This window comes from Phlebotomus papatasi, chromosome 2 (assembly GCF_024763615.1).
Source record: "Phlebotomus papatasi isolate M1 chromosome 2, Ppap_2.1, whole genome shotgun sequence".
NCBI classification, from domain to species: Eukaryota; Metazoa; Arthropoda; class Insecta; order Diptera; family Psychodidae; genus Phlebotomus; species Phlebotomus papatasi.
Window position 1 is genome coordinate 63,806,900 of NC_077223.1, and position 17,960 is coordinate 63,824,859.

Genomic DNA, 17,960 nt, shown 5'->3' on the forward strand with positions numbered 1-17,960 from the left:
TATTTGTTTTAGCTGAGATTCTTTACTATCTCAGTTTTCATAGGAAATACTAAAATTTGTGTTTATCAGTCTTCTTATACTTGTCCGAGGCCAAAAATTATAGATATAATGCGGTATATAATTTTTCCTTTTGAATTCAACATTTTATTGCCTTATTTTTTAAACTTGTACTTCAATGGTCTCTTTCACAATCGATAACATTTTCAATAAATTGTTTATATTCCGTTTATTCCAGAAAAATAATAAAGTAAAAGAGTAATTAAACCACCTGGAAAATTTTGAGTTTTTTACCTTTATGGACGATTGGAACATATATGTCCCATAGTTTTCCAAGACTCCTAGGCACTGGAAATTTTTTTTCTAGCCACGAATTGCTTATTTAGGGCAAAATACTAAAAGAAACTTGATTTCATTGAATTTCAATCAGTGGATATCTTCTCGTCCTTAAAGGGTTAACACTTGAGCACTTCGAAATTCGAACAGGATGTACCTAAGCCACCTTGCGGAATTATCAAGAAGTAAGAAAGTCTCTTTTGAATCTTCAAAGATTTTCAAATTTTTCAAGATCTATTTGTTGATGGTAAGTTCCTTGACTATCTTCCCACTCGGCAAATTCTGCAGAAATTCGTCAGATTTGAAAATGTAACTGCCGAAAATTCTGCAGAATTTTGTTCTAAAGGTGGATCCGATCGTTGTATGAAAATTCTGCAGCATTTTCTGCAGAATTTCTACAGCAAATTTAATGAATTTTCGGCACTTTCCTCAAGATGTCGTTCTGTCAAAATGAACTTGGAATATTTTCTCTGAAATGAGACGCTCAGAGCAAAAAAACTCTAAGTCGTATGTATCTCCCTATTAAAATAACGTTTTTTTTTGCTCTGAGGTCCTCAAATTATTTATCAACTTGGTAGAATTTATATAATCACGATTTTCATGATATATATATACATATATAAATACTGCAAGTGTATGCTGTCTATAGAGAAGGATTAAATAGCAGTATTAAACAGACTCCCGACCGAAAATTCTGCATTTTTTAATAAATTGTACAAGAATTTTCTTGAGAACAAAAAAATTTTACGATGTGATTTTCAGCTGAGGCCTTTAAAATTCTTTATATAAAAAATTATTCTCTTCATTTGAAGAATTATATTTTCGTCAATTTTTTCAATAAAATGTAGATTTGAAATAACCGTCTCTGAAGCAGCCATTAGGTAACGGGTGTGGGACTTCGCTTATTCGAGACAAATTTTGATAACTTTGGTTATTCGCCGTTACGATCGCTAGTCCGGTTGGTGATTAATGTCCGTTAAAAAAGAAAGAAGAAGAAAAATTGCGGAATTTTAGAACGTAGTTTTGCTGGGTTGACAGTGAACTAAGGTAATTACCTGAGTCCGAAAAAATAGCGCGACGAAGACTTCACATTGAATTCTGAGCGTAGAGAAAATTACGATATTGATAAAAATTACTTCTAAAATTGAATTGCTCCAAAAAGCATTTTTGGAGTGTTAAACATGGTGCCTTCAATGTAGAGTAGCAAATCATCTTCATACAAATAAAATGTACATTTTTCAAGAGTGAATCGCAGATTATTAATAAACATGGAAAGTAGCAGGAGACCAAGAATAGAGCCTTGCTCATTACCTGTGATATCTATGATACCTCTCATATCAATGGAAGATGAGGAGACACTTGTTCGTAAAATTTACTATATTGACACCAACCAAAGAAGTACAATTTTAATAAGGATACTGCCAGTGAAGGTACGCGTATAACTATAAACCGTAAACAGCTTATCAAGGACCAATTACATTCAAAAATTATAAATTGCCGTTAACGAACGAGGTCAGATCATGAGCGATTTTTAACCAATGCCGTTGTGGTTCTGTGTCCTGAACAAAATCCTGACTGATAATCTGTCAAAATTAATATAGGTAAAACGAAAGAAATACAATAATTCAACCTGGACATGCTATGCCAATAATGGTTGAAATGTACAAAGAATGGTTAAAGATACACTGAACGGCTTGAGCGGGTAAGAGTTTACTGTAGATTTTTTTTTTAACTTTCTTGAGTGAATTTAGTAGCTGTCACTTGGATATTGGGGAGGTCGAAGAGCTCTTTTGTATCAAAATCACTACGATTTTTTGTATCTATACAGTAGACTCTCTCTCAAATGGGCATTTGGGGCGAAATGTCATCCGGTTTATCGATAGATTTGGGTGTCAAAGCTTTTGTAAATTTCACAAAAAGCGCTCAATTATAAAGAATCACGATAAAATAAGAAGAACTACAACGAATTTGAGCAAATAAGCTTCATAATTGAACGTGAAAATTGTCAACAAAATTTTTCGCCCAATTGAAAAAGAGCCAATTGAGCGAGAGTCTACTGTATTCGATTCGATGTTATTTAAATGTTCACTATACTCGATGATTCTGGCGTGCCAGTCGGTGAACATTTGTTTTCAACACCAGAAACACTAGGACTACAAGAACGTGAAACATGTCTACAAAATTAAAACTCAAAGAAAAATTGTATGATTCAGAGGAATTTATTCTCAATAAAATGTTATTACACTGTAAAAAATCAATAAACCTTACATCAGTACAGTAAAATGTTGCAGTAATTGTGACATGTTGCACAAATGCCAGCGAAAGATAGAAATTTCATCGGCAATCACACTCTGAGCGTCCATGTTTCATGCACTGACCCAGAAAATTTGCTGAAGAACTTAAATCTTTCACATTTTGGAGGCTTAAAGAATTGCAACTACAGTAAAATGAAAAAAATATCTATAGTGTCTTAAAAAGTATTTTCAACACTTTGTCTACAAAAAAAAATCATCTAAGATTGTGTGTAAAAGGATTTAAAGAATAAATTCAAAAAGTGTATTTCACTTACAATCGACAAATATGAAATCCACTTCACATTGACAGTGTGAAGCACTTGGAATTGCTGGGAGAAAAAATCCCGAATGGGAAGGAGAATTACATGCTAAAATTCTTTTAAAAGACATTTTGTAAAATCACATCAAAAGACTCGAAAACTTACAAGCAAAATATATCCTAATGAAGCACAAATTGCTTAAAATAATTATTTATGAATCGACATTTAGAAGCGACAATACTACTGGTTGTTTGCTGTGGGGACATCCCAATTCCTGGGATTCTTTCTGTTTTATTTTTCGTGATGCTCTAAACACCTCACGGTTCCTGCAGTTTCTGCCTCATTTGCACGGCTTGGTGATTATTTCTGCAAAAGAAAGTGATTTGTAAGTTATTCTTTTTAAAGAAAGATTCACATTGTGTTTTAAGGAAGCATCAAAGATGGCCGAAAAACGGACAGAGGTATGAGAAATATAGGGAAAAATGTGTGAAACATGGATGAAACATGCGATCTGATGATTAGGAAGCAAATTTCACGTGATCGTGAGTTGTTCCGCGCGGGAATCGCACAAAATCGTGCAACGTGTGTCTATTTATCTCTTTTGCTCTTTCACTGAGGGCTCCACGACGTCATGCAAACGGGAATAGCGCAATTTATCAGATCTTTGAACTTCCTCCAAGGTCGAATGGCGCAACGCATTGCTCTCCATCTCACTTTCGCGCCAGTCACCACAATTCTCTTGCCCTCTCACTCACACCCACACTAAAGGGTCACCAGGTAGTGCGAGGGAGATGGCAAGACACCACAAAATCATGAACTCTCTGATTTCTTATACAAAATTATTAACTCTCGAAGCAGCAAAAACAGCCTCAATTGCCCATTTATTTTGATTGTTGACCAGAAAATTTGTACTTGCTGCAGTTTCACTGACCTTCCAAAAGCATTTTTGGTCAGCATGGTGGAATGTTTTTGTTCATTTTCTGTGTTACTTCTTTTCCGCTAGTCTTTTTCGTACATCAGAATATGGTGCCCTCGAACGTGCGAGGAGAAATTTTAATTATGGCAGATCCCAATCAATATTTCTTGAAATAAACAACAAAAGACAAAATCGCGGCATTGTCCGTTAGTTCAAGTTTAAATGAACTTTCGAAATAGCGACAACAAATCAGCATGTTTTTTTTTTGTGATACACAATCAATATTTTAGCAATAACTCAATTGTTGAACTGAATAGAGTGTTTGGAATTCGTCTGTAAAGACGAGAGAAGGTGAAATTCTTAGTCTTATTAAAAGATTTCTTTTTGCCTAATTGGCTTCTCAATGAGCAAAGTAGCTGCTTTATAAACAAAAAATTTTAGAGATCTTATAATCGTGTTTTATTAGAGTTTTGGTAACATTTTTGTGTAATATTCTGAGATTCAAGTTGTGAAAGAAACCAACGATTATTACAGTCAGATTTCCGATATCTGGATGACAGCTGTCAAATACTCGGATGATAACTGTCAGAAATAAAGAATCTCAGCTAAAACGACCAAATTTAACAAGTTGTCAATTTGAATGAGGATTTTTCCGGCCAAAACTTCATTGAGATTGAAGGCAAATATTTTGCGGTAGTGCTACGCAGTGTTTTCACCGTAACGCTATAATTCTTGTGAGCAACATATATTCTTATGGGTGACATAGTAGCAACTTTTTCTCAAATGTAGAATAATTGAGCCTAGTCCCATTTAAGCATTCCTGAAAAGGTCTTTATACTATAGGTTTTGCCCTATTTCCGAATGTCTCAAAACTTTAAATTGCAATCATTTTTATTGATTTTTCACAATTTAATAGACCATTGGTACTTTAGTAATCTAATCTTAAGTCTCTAACAGTTACCACGTAGGGTCGGAGGAACGTCTGTTCAACAGGGAACCCCTATTGACACTTTCGTCAAAATGTTGATAATTATTTAATGTATCTAGTAAAATATAAGTAATATAACGTTTTTTCTGTAATATACCTTTTACTATAAACAGAAATGTTTAAATTTCATATCCTAAATAGTACAGAGTAGGGTGTCAATAGGTACTGACACGAGTTCTTTTAGTGTCAATAGACGTTCCTTTCACCCTATCAACACTCAGAGAAATCCGAAAAAGTTGAAATAACATTCCGGAAATGTTTATTTTACCCTGCAGTATTGATCCGAAATATTATGCTTTTTTAGGTGTATTAGGGGTTAAAGTTACCCTTTTTCACGTTAATTTTACCCTTAAAAAGGTGTAAAATTAACATTAAAAAATGTTGATATATTTTTATACAATGTTGATATATTTTTACACCTAAAAAGCGTTAAAGTTATGAGCAAAAAAAGTTAATCGCACCTTCGTTTTAAAGATACCCATCGAAAACACGTTTTTACTGCATTTAATTTTCCAATTTCTGCCTTTATTTAGATTTATTTTCAGAAGAAATGTCAGTAAGATTACAACTAAAAGGACAAAAGTAATTTTAAATCAATAGAAACCTTGTAATCGCAGTAAATCTGATTTTTGCGGTGACTGTCTAAATTGATGCAAGATAAAGTTAAATTTTTCTAAAAAGTCTTGACTGATAAAACATTAAAAGAGTTAAATAAGGTGCAAATTACCAATTAACAATTGTCTATTTCACCCATTATTAATCTATGATTGTTTTTCTAGGAATTTTTCAAGATAATTCCATGTAATGTTTATTCAATTTTAAGAATTATTTAGATTTAGGAGAAAAATGCGAAAAAATCTCTTCAGAAAGGTACAAATTCTTTCTTTAATCCATGGAAGCCTTGAAGGCCACTGCACGGACAATTCCGGAGTTAATTCAGTGAAAATAGAAATGAATTCTCCGCACTTACTTAGGGTAAGTGTGCCGAATTTCGGCATAGTTGCATTCAAGTGCCAAAGTCTTAAGTTTGAAATGTAATACTTTTAATAGAAATTGAATCTTTTGTTACTTCTTCTTAAAAAGTGTTGCTTAAAATATTGTAGACAATTTATCGTCTTTGTTTTCTCTGAAATCATTTTTACCACATTTTAAAATTAATTAAAATGTAGACATAGCTTTGGTGGCCTATTTCGGACACCTTCATTCTCAGAGTTCCTTACCCTTCCGGAATTCTTCCAATGTCTATTTCACATCATCTCGTTTGTCGAAGCTACATTTTTTGTTATTTTTTTGCATTGTATTTTTTAGTTTTTGTATAGAGAATGCAAAAACTAAAAATTCATGGAAATTGGAGAAATAAAACAAGTGGCCGGAATTGCAAGCTGGCAGAAATTTGGTACACTTACTCTAAATGGAATTATTCGTGTAAAAATTCCATGAAATATCATAGACATCGCCCATACGCCACGGTCCAGAATAACCGAACCGAATATGGGACGCTAGGTCAAAACTTATCTTCAAATTCTTTTTCGGAAGCCCATGTAGATCTTAAGCCGGTAAAATTCATTAACCTCAACATGAGTTTCAGTTATCAAATCTGCAGATTTTACAGAAAATACAACTGGAAATTTGATGTACTTATCGCGGCCGTTGTCTATTAGGTTACACTCAGTCCCGGCATTATGCACTTCGGGATTATGCACCTGACGGAATTATGCACATATCGATCCCTCAGAATATAAACCGAACAACTCGCGAATGGCCAACTTTTCAGGAGAGCGATTTAAAGCTGATGCTGATCATAGGATTTTTAAGATTTGGAACCCATATAACTTTGGGAATAATTAATTTTTCGGTATAATATTCACGGGGAAGGTAAAGGGTGTCAAGTAGCACCCGAAAAGCAAAAAAAAACGAATTTTGCAAAAAATCGAGTTGTTCGGATTATATTCTGAGGGATCGATATAATTATGCAAGTTTGCCTACCATTGGGAGTCAATTTATTAAATCATTTTTGAAATACGCCTGAATGTATACTATTTTTCAACGCGGGAAATTTGGAAACATTGTGCTTTTTTTGCAGAATAAAACTATAATTTCTTTTATTAAGGTAAAATTTTTAAATATTCTAACCATTTTTTGAAGAACTATGGCCAAAAAGTACTTTTTGTTAATGCATTTCTATTAAATAGTTGTATCTTTTTGTTCTGACTATTTTTACTTCGCGTGAAATTCGTTCTACGGCTGATTTATTCAAAAGAAAGCCCCTGCGGATATGCAAATTTTCTCGATGCATAATGCCATTTTGCTCGTTTTCTTTCGGTCCCGAAAATGTGCATAATCCCGGGACTGAGTGAAGTTATGTGATCATTTTCTATCCACAAAAAAAGTTTTTTGTAAAATTCTTCGTAAACGTTTATGAATTTCTACTGAGCACTTACGAAATGCTTGAAAATCGTATAAACCGCAAAAAAGTTCGCAAAAGTTTGTAATTTTTCACAAACATTGTTTGCAACATGATCATTTGACGAGCATTTTTTGTTCTTTTACAAACATTTGTTCGTATATTTTTCTTTGACTGACAAAACTTTACAAATATCTGACAAAATGTGTGTTTTTACAAACATATAAGAACAAATGTTTGTAAAAGTGTTTGTCAAGTGATCATGTTACGAACAATGCTTGTGCAAAAGTACAAATATTTTCGAACTTTTTAGTGTGTTTTTATGATTTACGAGCATATCGTAAATCAATGTTACAATAATAACATTGTAATTATTACTTTTATTAATTATTAATTATAAACAACATTACAATAATAACAGCATATCGTACAATGTTACAATTTTTTTTCTGTGTGGAATTTTCACCCCCAATCATCCGGATGCAGATATTTGAATGTACTGCCTGTACTGCATTTTTTCTGTGACTATAATATCTTTAATCCAATAAACACCAACTAAGCAAAATATTGCTTACAGTTAGCAAATTGAAAGTGTTAATTTTCTGCATTTGGGTGTTCTTTGAGTAGGTCTCTAGACAAAACTGTTTCTTAGGTCGGGAACCCATCTACTTGGCTTGGACATAAGCTTGCAAAATAGGAAAGCAATTAAAAAATGAGCACAGCTTTTATCAAAAAAAATCTAAATCTATTAACAGAATTCTCATCATTTCATGAATAATTTATAAAGATCAACTCTAAAATATTCTTTGTCATTTAGTGGGAACTATTCAAAAACAATCTAAATGATTGATATTGTCGTAAAATATTTGCCAAAATCATATTCTAATGAATTTTCACCACAAAATAAAACTAGTAATTATGTAGACACATTAAATATTTTATGCTCGCCCTGAATTCCTCAGAGAAAGATGTTGATCTATAATAAAAAAAAACTATACCAAAATAAGAGTCTAAGCTGATTTATTATTGAAAAAGAAAACCTAATAAATCATTGTAAGTATTAAATTAAGTTTCCCAAAAGGTAATTCAATTAACTTTTCTTCGAGATTTCAGAGAAATTGCGGAGGTTGATGATCAAAATACCTGTAATTTTGCCTTTTTGAGCTAATATTTTGAATTTTGATTAACGTTCTACTAAATTTCCATTCCATTCGAACATGCTATTATCTATCCTCCCCAGTCATTAGTCACTTTTTTTCGATGACATTCTTTCACATAACCAAAATCGCTGGATTTTTAATAAATCTCTTTTACTCAAATTTCGCATGGTGAATTTTTATGAGTTCAATTTGCCCCAGGAAGTCCAAATTGATATTCGACACCCATTTCATTGATGGATTTCAGAAGAGTTTTTTTTTTGCAACAATTTTTGCATAAATTTCAACCCAAATTAGCATTTCTAGCGACAATTGAGGGTTTAGGATGTGGTTTTGTGGGTAAAATATTAAATTTTCAGAGATAAATCACCGGGTTCGTCGCTCAATTGAATTGAAGTCTTTCGTTTTTTCACTCACCTTTTGTTTGAATTTAAAGGTAGAGCGTTCCCTGGTGTCGATGATCATGAAACTGGTGGACGTAGAGTTTTTTCTTAGACTTTTCCTTCTGCGGACGCAGTTCCCAAACAAGATTTGAGAGACTACGAGGTCGTGAGAGGCGTCGCGTCTTCTTCTCAGGCAACTTGGAGTCACCCGATGTTCGTCCACCGCTACGTGACGAATCGAGTGTCCCCTCGCGGCCGGCACTGGCACTCTTTGACAGTTGATGACACTTTTCCTGGCTCTTGGGCGTCGTGGAGATCGGTGTAGTAGGATGGGAGTCCGTGTTTAGTTGAAGACTACTCAAGCTCTTGTACCTGCATTGTTAAGTTTATTTGTGTTACATTGGTGACGAGGTGTTTTTTCTTTTAAATTTCAATTGATGTGAAAATAATTACCTAATGTGAAATAGAGGACTCTGTGGCTCGAGTGGTTCCTTTCCGTTTGCGGTGATTACTGGCGTATTTCCATTAGGCGATTTCTGGCTGTGGCCGACGCCGTTCTTCACATAAAGCTTTGGTAACGTGGGTCTCTGTCGCTTCTCTGCCAACTTCTTGCCTGGGATTGTCTCAATGGGCGGAGGGATGGGCTTACCCTCGTCTGAGGGAAAGCTATGGCCATGGTGATGATGATGATGGTGGTGTGATTTGTGCTCCAGGCTGTTGTTGTTGCTCCTGTTGATGATGCTACTGTAGGTGCCCGAGTTGTCAACATGAGTGGACTTTGAGATCTCACTGGTCTTTGATGTGCCAATTGGTGGCTCATGTATGGCCTCGATGCGTGCAGCACTCTTGGGCAGGGGTGCAAATCCTCTTACATAGTCATATATCTGATCAATTTCATCATATTCATCGGCAATGGTGCCATAATTGGACTGCATATATTTGGAGGATTCACAGCTGGCACTTTTGCGCAGGACATACCCATTCTCAGCACACGTCGTCAGCATCAATGGCTTTCGGCTAACGCTGTTGTGCTTCGAAGATTCCTTCTTGTCCGACAACTTGAGATCAATCACCTGAAGACGATCACGGGCATCTGCCAGCAATCGTTGTGCTTTATCGAGGAAGCGACTGTACTCGATGAAATTCTCCAACTGCTCCATATTCTTGGCACGCTGAAGTTTTATCTTCACATTGAGGGGCACCGACACAAGGTCTGTGTCCTTCTGCAATGGCAGCGCAAACACACGGTCCACTTCTACACAGCCAAGCAATCGTAATTCAGGCACGAAGGGTGTCTTTAAGCCTTTCGGTGCACTTCCGTAGACTAACCTGGATTGGGTTTTGTAAGACATACATTGCTTTATTAGTGAATTTCTGTGGTTCAAACTGAGCAGAATGCTTTGGGATAGTAGATAGAAGTAGGGTCTTCGGAGTCTTCACACTTCAGACTTTTCTGTCTTCTAATTGTTCCAAATAGGACATGATTGATTGCTTACCTCACAACGATGGGCATTCTCTTCTGCAGAAGATTCTTCACAGTGTGAACGCCACTAATGCTGTCCTCCTTTGCAATGGGTGAGAATTTTGCTTTGGCTTCAAGTGGCAGATTGACAATTTCATCTTTGGATGTGCGGCACTGCAAGTATTTGCCGTTGTCGGAGAGTGTTGTGAGAATTTCACCAGCATGAACGGTTTTGCTGTTGTGGTTGCACCTAAAAGTCTCGCGAACCAGGACACGGAAATTTCGGCGTTTCGACAGGTCCAGCACTGTATCGATGCACCTAGTCGATCGACCATCTTCACTCAGTAATTCAAAGTATCCTGGATAGGTTTCAGGGATGAGGACTTTAGGACCTAGAAAATTAGAAGAAGATATTCATGCATTGTACGCTTGTCTTATTAAGTAACAATGGCAAAAAAATGCGGAACAACTGAGGAAGATTATGCAAACAATGTTGGACAGTGATACTCACCAACGTTGGTTGTCTTTCTACCTTCCTTGATCTTGATGGGCTGCGCAAGAATTTGATACTTCCGGCCGGCATTGAGGAATAGCGCTGTGCTCTGGAGCGATGGGTTGGAGAGTGTTGGCACGCCCAAATTGTGGTGCTGCCCTTTGACAATCTTCGCCACAGCTGGAAGTGGCGTCTTGGCAAATTCCCTAAATACACAAAAATACTGGGTGAGACATGTGAAACAAGTATTTAAAAGTTCCACTGCACTTTTATAACAGTTTAGTGCACGGTAATTGCAATTAATGAACATCATTAATCAGAGGCGACGAGATTGCCATCGGGAGAACCGGGAGTCTGTCTGATTGTTCAAGCTTGTATATTTATAGTTTGTTGCCTCTTTTCCCGATGCCAAGAAGCCACATGCCCAAAGAGAGGACACCACAGCCAACAAGAGGTGGAGGATAAAAAGAGAAATGATATTTAATAGTTGGAAAGAGCGATGGGAGTCGTTCACATATAGTTCCATCGGCTTATCGGGTCCAGCCATCGCGATGGCATGGAAAAGTCAGGAGACTGAAGATTGTTGTTACTTGTCGAGGTGTTTGCTGTTAATTAACTGCCACCCAACGATTTATTTCGTCGTCGATGGAGAAGCGAGCAACAAGTGGATTCTTCACGTGCATCCACACGGGGAAGAAGTATCTTTCTTGCCCACCTTTTTTTTGTCCCCTTTTAACCATGCAACACATCTTCCCCAGAGCAAATTCTGCTCATCTCGTCAAGATCATCATCTGTCCAACATGATTTAAATCCCATCATCGCTAACACAATGCTCAAAAGACTTCTCTATCTTGCACATGAAAACGTGCTAATTGTTCACTATTAATTGCCTTTTCTGATATTGCAATTTTGTCTAAACAATTCAACACAAAAAAAAAATAGTAAGAAGTGAGGGAAAAAAATAATTTCACGCTATATTCAATTGTACTCGCATTTTCACTCACATTGCAAATTCACTCTCCAAACATCTTTTCTAAAAATGTCCAATTATCCGAGATTATTTCTCACGCATCTGCTTTTTTCCTGTCTCTCTACATACTCTCGACTGAACGAGTATAAGTAAATAAATCTCTAGGGAAAATTACTGCTTGCTTCAAGAGCACTCCAAGGAGCCTCAACAGGTGCTACAAAAAATCCTCAAAAGCTCTCGTTAAGTACTTATGGGAATTCTGAATTTGCAGAATTTCCTCTAGAAAGTAGCTCTGTGGGTCTATTAAAAACTTCAAGATGACACATTATGGGTATTAAATAATTATTGCTTGTAATCAAGGTGACTAATTTGGCGTCTTATCTATATTTTTTTGCGTAGTGACATTGGAAGATAAGGTTTAGGACGTTTATTTCGCAAACGTCCAAAACATTGATGTGCTCCAGAAAATTTAGCATTGAAAATTTATCAAGAAATAAAGTTTTTTAGGGCAGACTTTTATTATAGTTACTTAGACGAATTCTAAAACAATTAAGTGGGATGATTGACAGATGAGCATGATTGATTCACAAGTTTATGATTTTGATTTGGTAGTGACCTAATTTTCAGAACAATAGGCGATAATTAATTTAGAAGCTTAAATATTCCATGATTTGACTCTACAATTCTATTTGATGGTTTACAAAAAACGATATTTAAAATATTCCTGAACTTAAGAAATTATGCAGGAACCGATCATGCAGACTTTGGACACGAGGATAAACTCTGCTCATAGTATTGAACCCTTTTTAAGATCATTTTGGAGACATTTGTTCGTAGGGTAAATGTTGAAAATTCACTGAGTGAGAGAAATCCGAAAAAGTTAAAATAACATTCCGTAAATGTTAATTTTACGCTGCAGTATTGATCCAAAATCGGTATTAATATTACCCTTTTTAGGTGTATTTAGGGTTAAAGTTACCCTTTTTCATGTTAATTTTACCCTTAAAAGGTGTAAAATTAACATTAAAAAATGTTGATATATTTTTACACCTAAAATTCTTAAATTTCTGAGGAAAAAATGTTAATCGCACCCTCTTTTTTTTCTCATTGTTCGAACAGCGTGGAATGTCGGAGTCGGATAAACCAATTTGAGACCTCCGATTTTGATAATTTAGTAAAAATGCAATTTTAATGTAATTTAAAGATTATTTTATTGATTTTTTGGGAAGTTTCAGGGGAATTCTAAAAATTAAAAAAAAAAGAATTATTGTTCCATGGGTTGTCTGACATTTTACGATGTCTGACTTTCAAAGTTTGTCCTAAATATTTTGAAGCCTTCATTCCATACTACGCTAAGTCGACTTAGCCTTTTATTACTCCGAGCGATATGACGTTCCTGAGACCGAGATCTACAACTGGTGAAAATTTGGTGGTCATCTGACGTCCAGGTAACGAGATATTTTCCTTGGGACATTAGAGAGTAACTTTGGTACACATAAACTTGCTATCAGGGGGTTAATAAGTATGGCCAGCGATTGAACCGTGAGTGGCAGATTGGCAGATTACGCCGATTTGTCTTCAAGATCGCATTGATAGCCCAATTATTCTCCAGATCGTGCAATCATTTTCCAAGATTGCGCTGATCGCACAAACAATCTGTAGGATCGCGCTGATCCTGTAATCGGTCTCCAAGATCACGTTGATCACGCAATTAGTCTCCGGAATGGCTAATCGCGCAATTAGTCTCTAGAATCCTTCTGATCTTTACCCAAAATGAACCGTCACTGGCAAACTTGTTTACTCCCTGCTTGCACTATTTATTAACTATCCGCTTTTCTAAATTTTAATTTAAATACCTTACGAATAATGCTTATGAAAAAGTATAAAATTTCCAAACTTGTTATTTCCAAGAGCTTTTCGTAAATCTCCACTGGGAGTTACAATTTTTTTTCAAATAATTTTACAAAATACTTTTTTCTGTTGTAAAATATTTTATTTGGTTTCAGAACTTATCAAGTTATGTGCTACAGAAGTTCTACAGGGAGTTCCGGTTTAAGAGAAAATGGATTGAAAGAATTTGATGTTTTGCATACTATTGGGAGCGAATTTATAAAATCATTTTCGAAGTACTCCTATATGTATGAAATTTTTTTCATGCTGCAAGTTTGAAATGCACTTCTTATAAATCGTTGGTATTTACTGAAAGTAGGGTAAATATTTAATTGACGCCAAAAATGTCTCACATACATTACGGCGTTTACGTAACTTATTTCAAAGATATCTCCTGCAAAAAGCGCCTGGCAAGTTGGCCTTTTTATACGGAGCTATTTGAAGCCAATTGGCTAAATTGATCTCGGACTCAGCTCACAGTGCTCCAAGGAAAAAAATTATTTAAACAAAAATTTAGTATATTTATCCCTCCATACGGAAAGGTATCTTATAACACGGAAAAATTTCTCACTTTTTAAATATTTAGCATAACGATCACGAGTGCAGAAAAATTCCCATACACATTTGTATGTGAAAGTAAGAAATTGGCTTCAACTTTGAAGGCCACTCGCCGGGGACTAGGCTGCAGATATACAATTTTACCTTGTCACTGGAGTTAATTCGCGGGCCTTTTCCGTTCCCGAGAAATTCTTTCGAAGCGGAACTCCCTGTATTTACATTTTATTTTAAGAATTAAGATTTTAAGAGTCGAAATTGTAAGATGTTCTGTTTTTTAAGAAAGTAAGCATTTTTTCAGTTATTATTATTTTTCCCATTTATTAATATGTTTTCGAGGGTAGTGGAAAGTGCCCATGCTTGATACTGTAAAATGATTTTCAAGGTTTGTGATTATTTTCTGATTAACACAAAAACCGAAGCGATTCTTCCACTATGACAAAAAAATGTCTCACTTATTAGGTTCATAATCCCACCTCAAACAGTTCCTGAAAAATCTTAGACTTTCCTCAAGAAGAAAATAGAAATTCAGCGGCGATTTTTATACAAGTTGGGTCCGGGGCCTTCCTGTATAATAATTGATTCGACAATTCGGAGGCCCATTTTCACTGTAAAAATTTTACCGGACACAAAAAATTGCACATAAATATTTAGACGGAACTCTAATCTATCTGCTTAAATCGTTTGTACGACTGGTTATTAGTTTTAAAATCCCTATTATGTAATTTTTCTAAGCCGTGTTTTCATGACAGTAGGGCACTAGCGAAAACCATTTTTTCACTTTGAGTCCATGAAAATGTCACTCTGCAACCTTAAAATTCAGGCAACAGGGTTGAAGGCTATGTCAATTGTCGATAAAATTGGAGGATTACAATAGGTGTAATTATGAAAGAATCACATCTAATGATAGAGTTGCCACTTTTAAATTATCATTCATGGACCCTTTTAAAAATATAGGATGGACACAGGTAGAATTTATGAATTTGCCACCACCCACAAAAACAGTGTCTCCAAGTAAAAATATTTTTACATAAATATTAATACTGATGAACCCTCTATGTGCCTATGATAGTAGTTTTCCCGAACAGCGACATTAATTAAGAATAATTCGAATTTACAATCGAATCGAAATTACAGTTTTGGACCCATTTTTGATTTTTGCTTCCTGAAACTAGGAAAAAAGAGCTGGGATCCTAATTTTTTTTAGGAAATGTGAGGCTTATGACCAACTATTAAAATATATTGCTATGAGTCACAATTATTGATTAACGTAGGAAAAAAATAGTTATTATCAAGCTTGGATCGTATCAAGCATGGGCACTTTCCCCTACATGTGAAGATTTTGTCCATAAAGAAAGATGATATTGATTCATTCCTATGGTTTTTCCAAGATCAAAGGTTAATCAGCTCTAGGAAGCGTATTTATCAACCAATTGGGGAATGTTAGGGTTTGTTGAAAAGGTCTTGGAATTCCTGATCGGCTTATCCCTATTAGGGTCGCGGGTCCAGGACATCCAGATTAACAACTAGGTTAACAGTGTAATGAACCAATAAATTATTATTTTTTTTAAATATATTTTAAGTGAATTATTAATTGGTTCGAATAGGTTGTGAGTTGTGACCCGATATATAATAACAATAAACACTATGGAAAAAAATTACAAATTGTTCCATGATCAAGTGTAACTTTTCCTTATGAGTTAGACTGCTTATCAATATTATTAATTGAGACAAAACTACTTAGAGGGAGGTGGGGCTACTTTGAGCTGTGGGGCTACATTGATATATGATTTTTTGCCTGTTTCTAAATGAAGCTGGCCCTTTCAAGTATTTTATTTAGATTCACAATTGTTTTGTCTATACAAATTACATCCCATTTTAAAACCCAATTTTGTTTAGCTCAACGTAGCACCACTTTCCTCCATCGGTTTTATAAAATTTTCTCTAGGATTTTTTTCATTTTCTTTCAATAAAAATCTAATTTGCCATAAGCCATTTAAGCCTTGTCAATTGGTTTAAATTTTACCAATTTTTCCAGTCGAATATGTTATGCATACCCAACAGAAGAGCTCGTACTACTCCTTGGTGTGTTTACCATAAATTTTGTGCAATAATATTAGAAGAACCGTTGGTTCTTAGATAGTGCATAAAATTGAGAAAATGCCATGCTGCATACAAAGAATATTTAATTTAGCACTATAGTCCTTCTAATAAGTCATATATTCACACCTAGTAGGTGTTTAAAGGTGCAAGTGCAAAATGTCCAGTTTAGACGGAGAAAGCACTGTTGGAACTTTCTTGTTAACCTCTTGACTTGCTAGAAGCACCAAAGATGAGGAAATTGCAGAGAGAATACTTAAGTCTGCATTTGCATGAGAAACAAATTGAAATTTAATTAATGTGACAAATAATTGACGAAGCAGAGAAGAAGAGCAGAGGAGGGAGGTAAAAAAAAAAGAATGACGGTGTGTAAGGTGATCACATTCTTTGTGTTATTTTCTGCAAGAATGCGACACTAATTTGCGTAGATGTGGCATGAAAATTGCTGGCGGATTTGATCACTGCACTGCCTCCATTGTGTCGAATCATCTAAGGTCGGGCGGTAGGAGCATGGTTGGGGGGTCCGGGAGGATCGTGCGTGGGTGGAACTACTGGTGTATGACTCTCGCGCGGCCTCATTCCTAAAGAGATCACAGACACAGAGAACTTATATTACATTCTCTCCTGGCCAACAGTCTGGGGCTAGCTCATGTGTGACCAGCAATGCAGCAATCTCAGACTTATTAGCTCGTCTTCTGGCTTGAATCGCACCCGGGAATCCACATTTGCATACAGCATTTGCAGACGTGCCGAGGGCTTTGCGGGGTTTGCATTGTCTTCAATCCAGAAATGAGGCTATAAAATTAAATACGATGACTCGTCTTGAGACTCAATTCCTCAATTCCGTTCCTCAAAATGATGCTGTAGCAAGAAAAAAAATAGTACCGGTCGCGAATTAACGGACTACCAGTTGAGCAGAGATCCGAATGATCTCAATGTGTCACCCAATTGGGGTGGAGTCTCACCTGTCATTTATCATCTTATATTTCTATGCAAATTCCGCCCAAGAACTTAACTTCATCAGACCAAGATGAAGAAAAGATGAGAACACCATCTTCGCTCTCCTTCATGGCTTTGTAAAAGAAAATGCGTGCAGAGGCTGGATAATAGTTTCAGAAGCGAATGCAATCAATCAGAAATCTCCATGAATTACGACTATCCCCATGTATTTTATTATTTTATTAAATTATTGCGAATGTCGGAAAATTGATTACAGCCATGGAGAGTGTATTAAAAAGTAATGGGCGAGATGACTCTTCTTTATAGAAAAAGAGAGGAAGTCTCTGGCGTCTAAAACACTGTATAAATATACAGGTAAGAATACACTTTGCTGCTTGAATTAATTGCAACAGTTGAGGAAGATGAGATTTTGATGAATGATGCACCTTCCATGGCTCCCCGTTCTTCCATCTCGCGTTCCCCAAACCACAAGTGCGTCAAAATGGGAGGATTATTTTCCAACTGACGGTGAATCTACGGGATTCTCCAATTTATGCAGAAATTGAGGTAGCTTTATTCTCCATAGCAGAAGAATGACTCACACCGACACAAAGCAATATTTATTAGCATTTCTTGTTTTAACTTCTGCAGAAGCTTTGTATTCTTCTTGGAGAAATATATAATGTATTGTGGTTGATCCTTATTCCTATATCGAATAAGGATTTTTCTGTAAAGGAATTTTTGTGGAAATTATTGATGGAAAATGAAGGATTTGTAACTGATTTATTGATTGGTATGAAGTGGTAGAATCCCCTG

At 35.6% G+C, this 17,960-nt stretch overlaps 1 protein-coding gene across 2 annotated transcripts in view; it reads right to left on the reverse strand.

Moving 5' to 3' along the window:
- Positions 1–2,533: 2,533 nt before the first annotated feature.
- The window catches only part of LOC129802356 (uncharacterized), a 146,772-nt gene continuing 131,345 nt past the window's right edge, over positions 2,534–17,960 (reverse strand). For both annotated transcript variants that reach the window (XM_055848098.1, XM_055848097.1), the window contains exons 4-8: positions 10,709–10,896; positions 10,232–10,589; positions 9,189–10,064; positions 8,770–9,107; positions 2,534–3,253 (exon numbers count right to left, since the gene is read on the reverse strand). In XM_055848098.1, the coding sequence (XP_055704073.1) occupies positions 8,783–9,107; positions 9,189–10,064; positions 10,232–10,589; positions 10,709–10,896 (1,747 nt within the window). In that variant the 3' untranslated portion in view covers positions 2,534–3,253; positions 8,770–8,782. The remainder of the gene's footprint in view (positions 3,254–8,769; positions 9,108–9,188; positions 10,065–10,231; positions 10,590–10,708; positions 10,897–17,960) is intronic.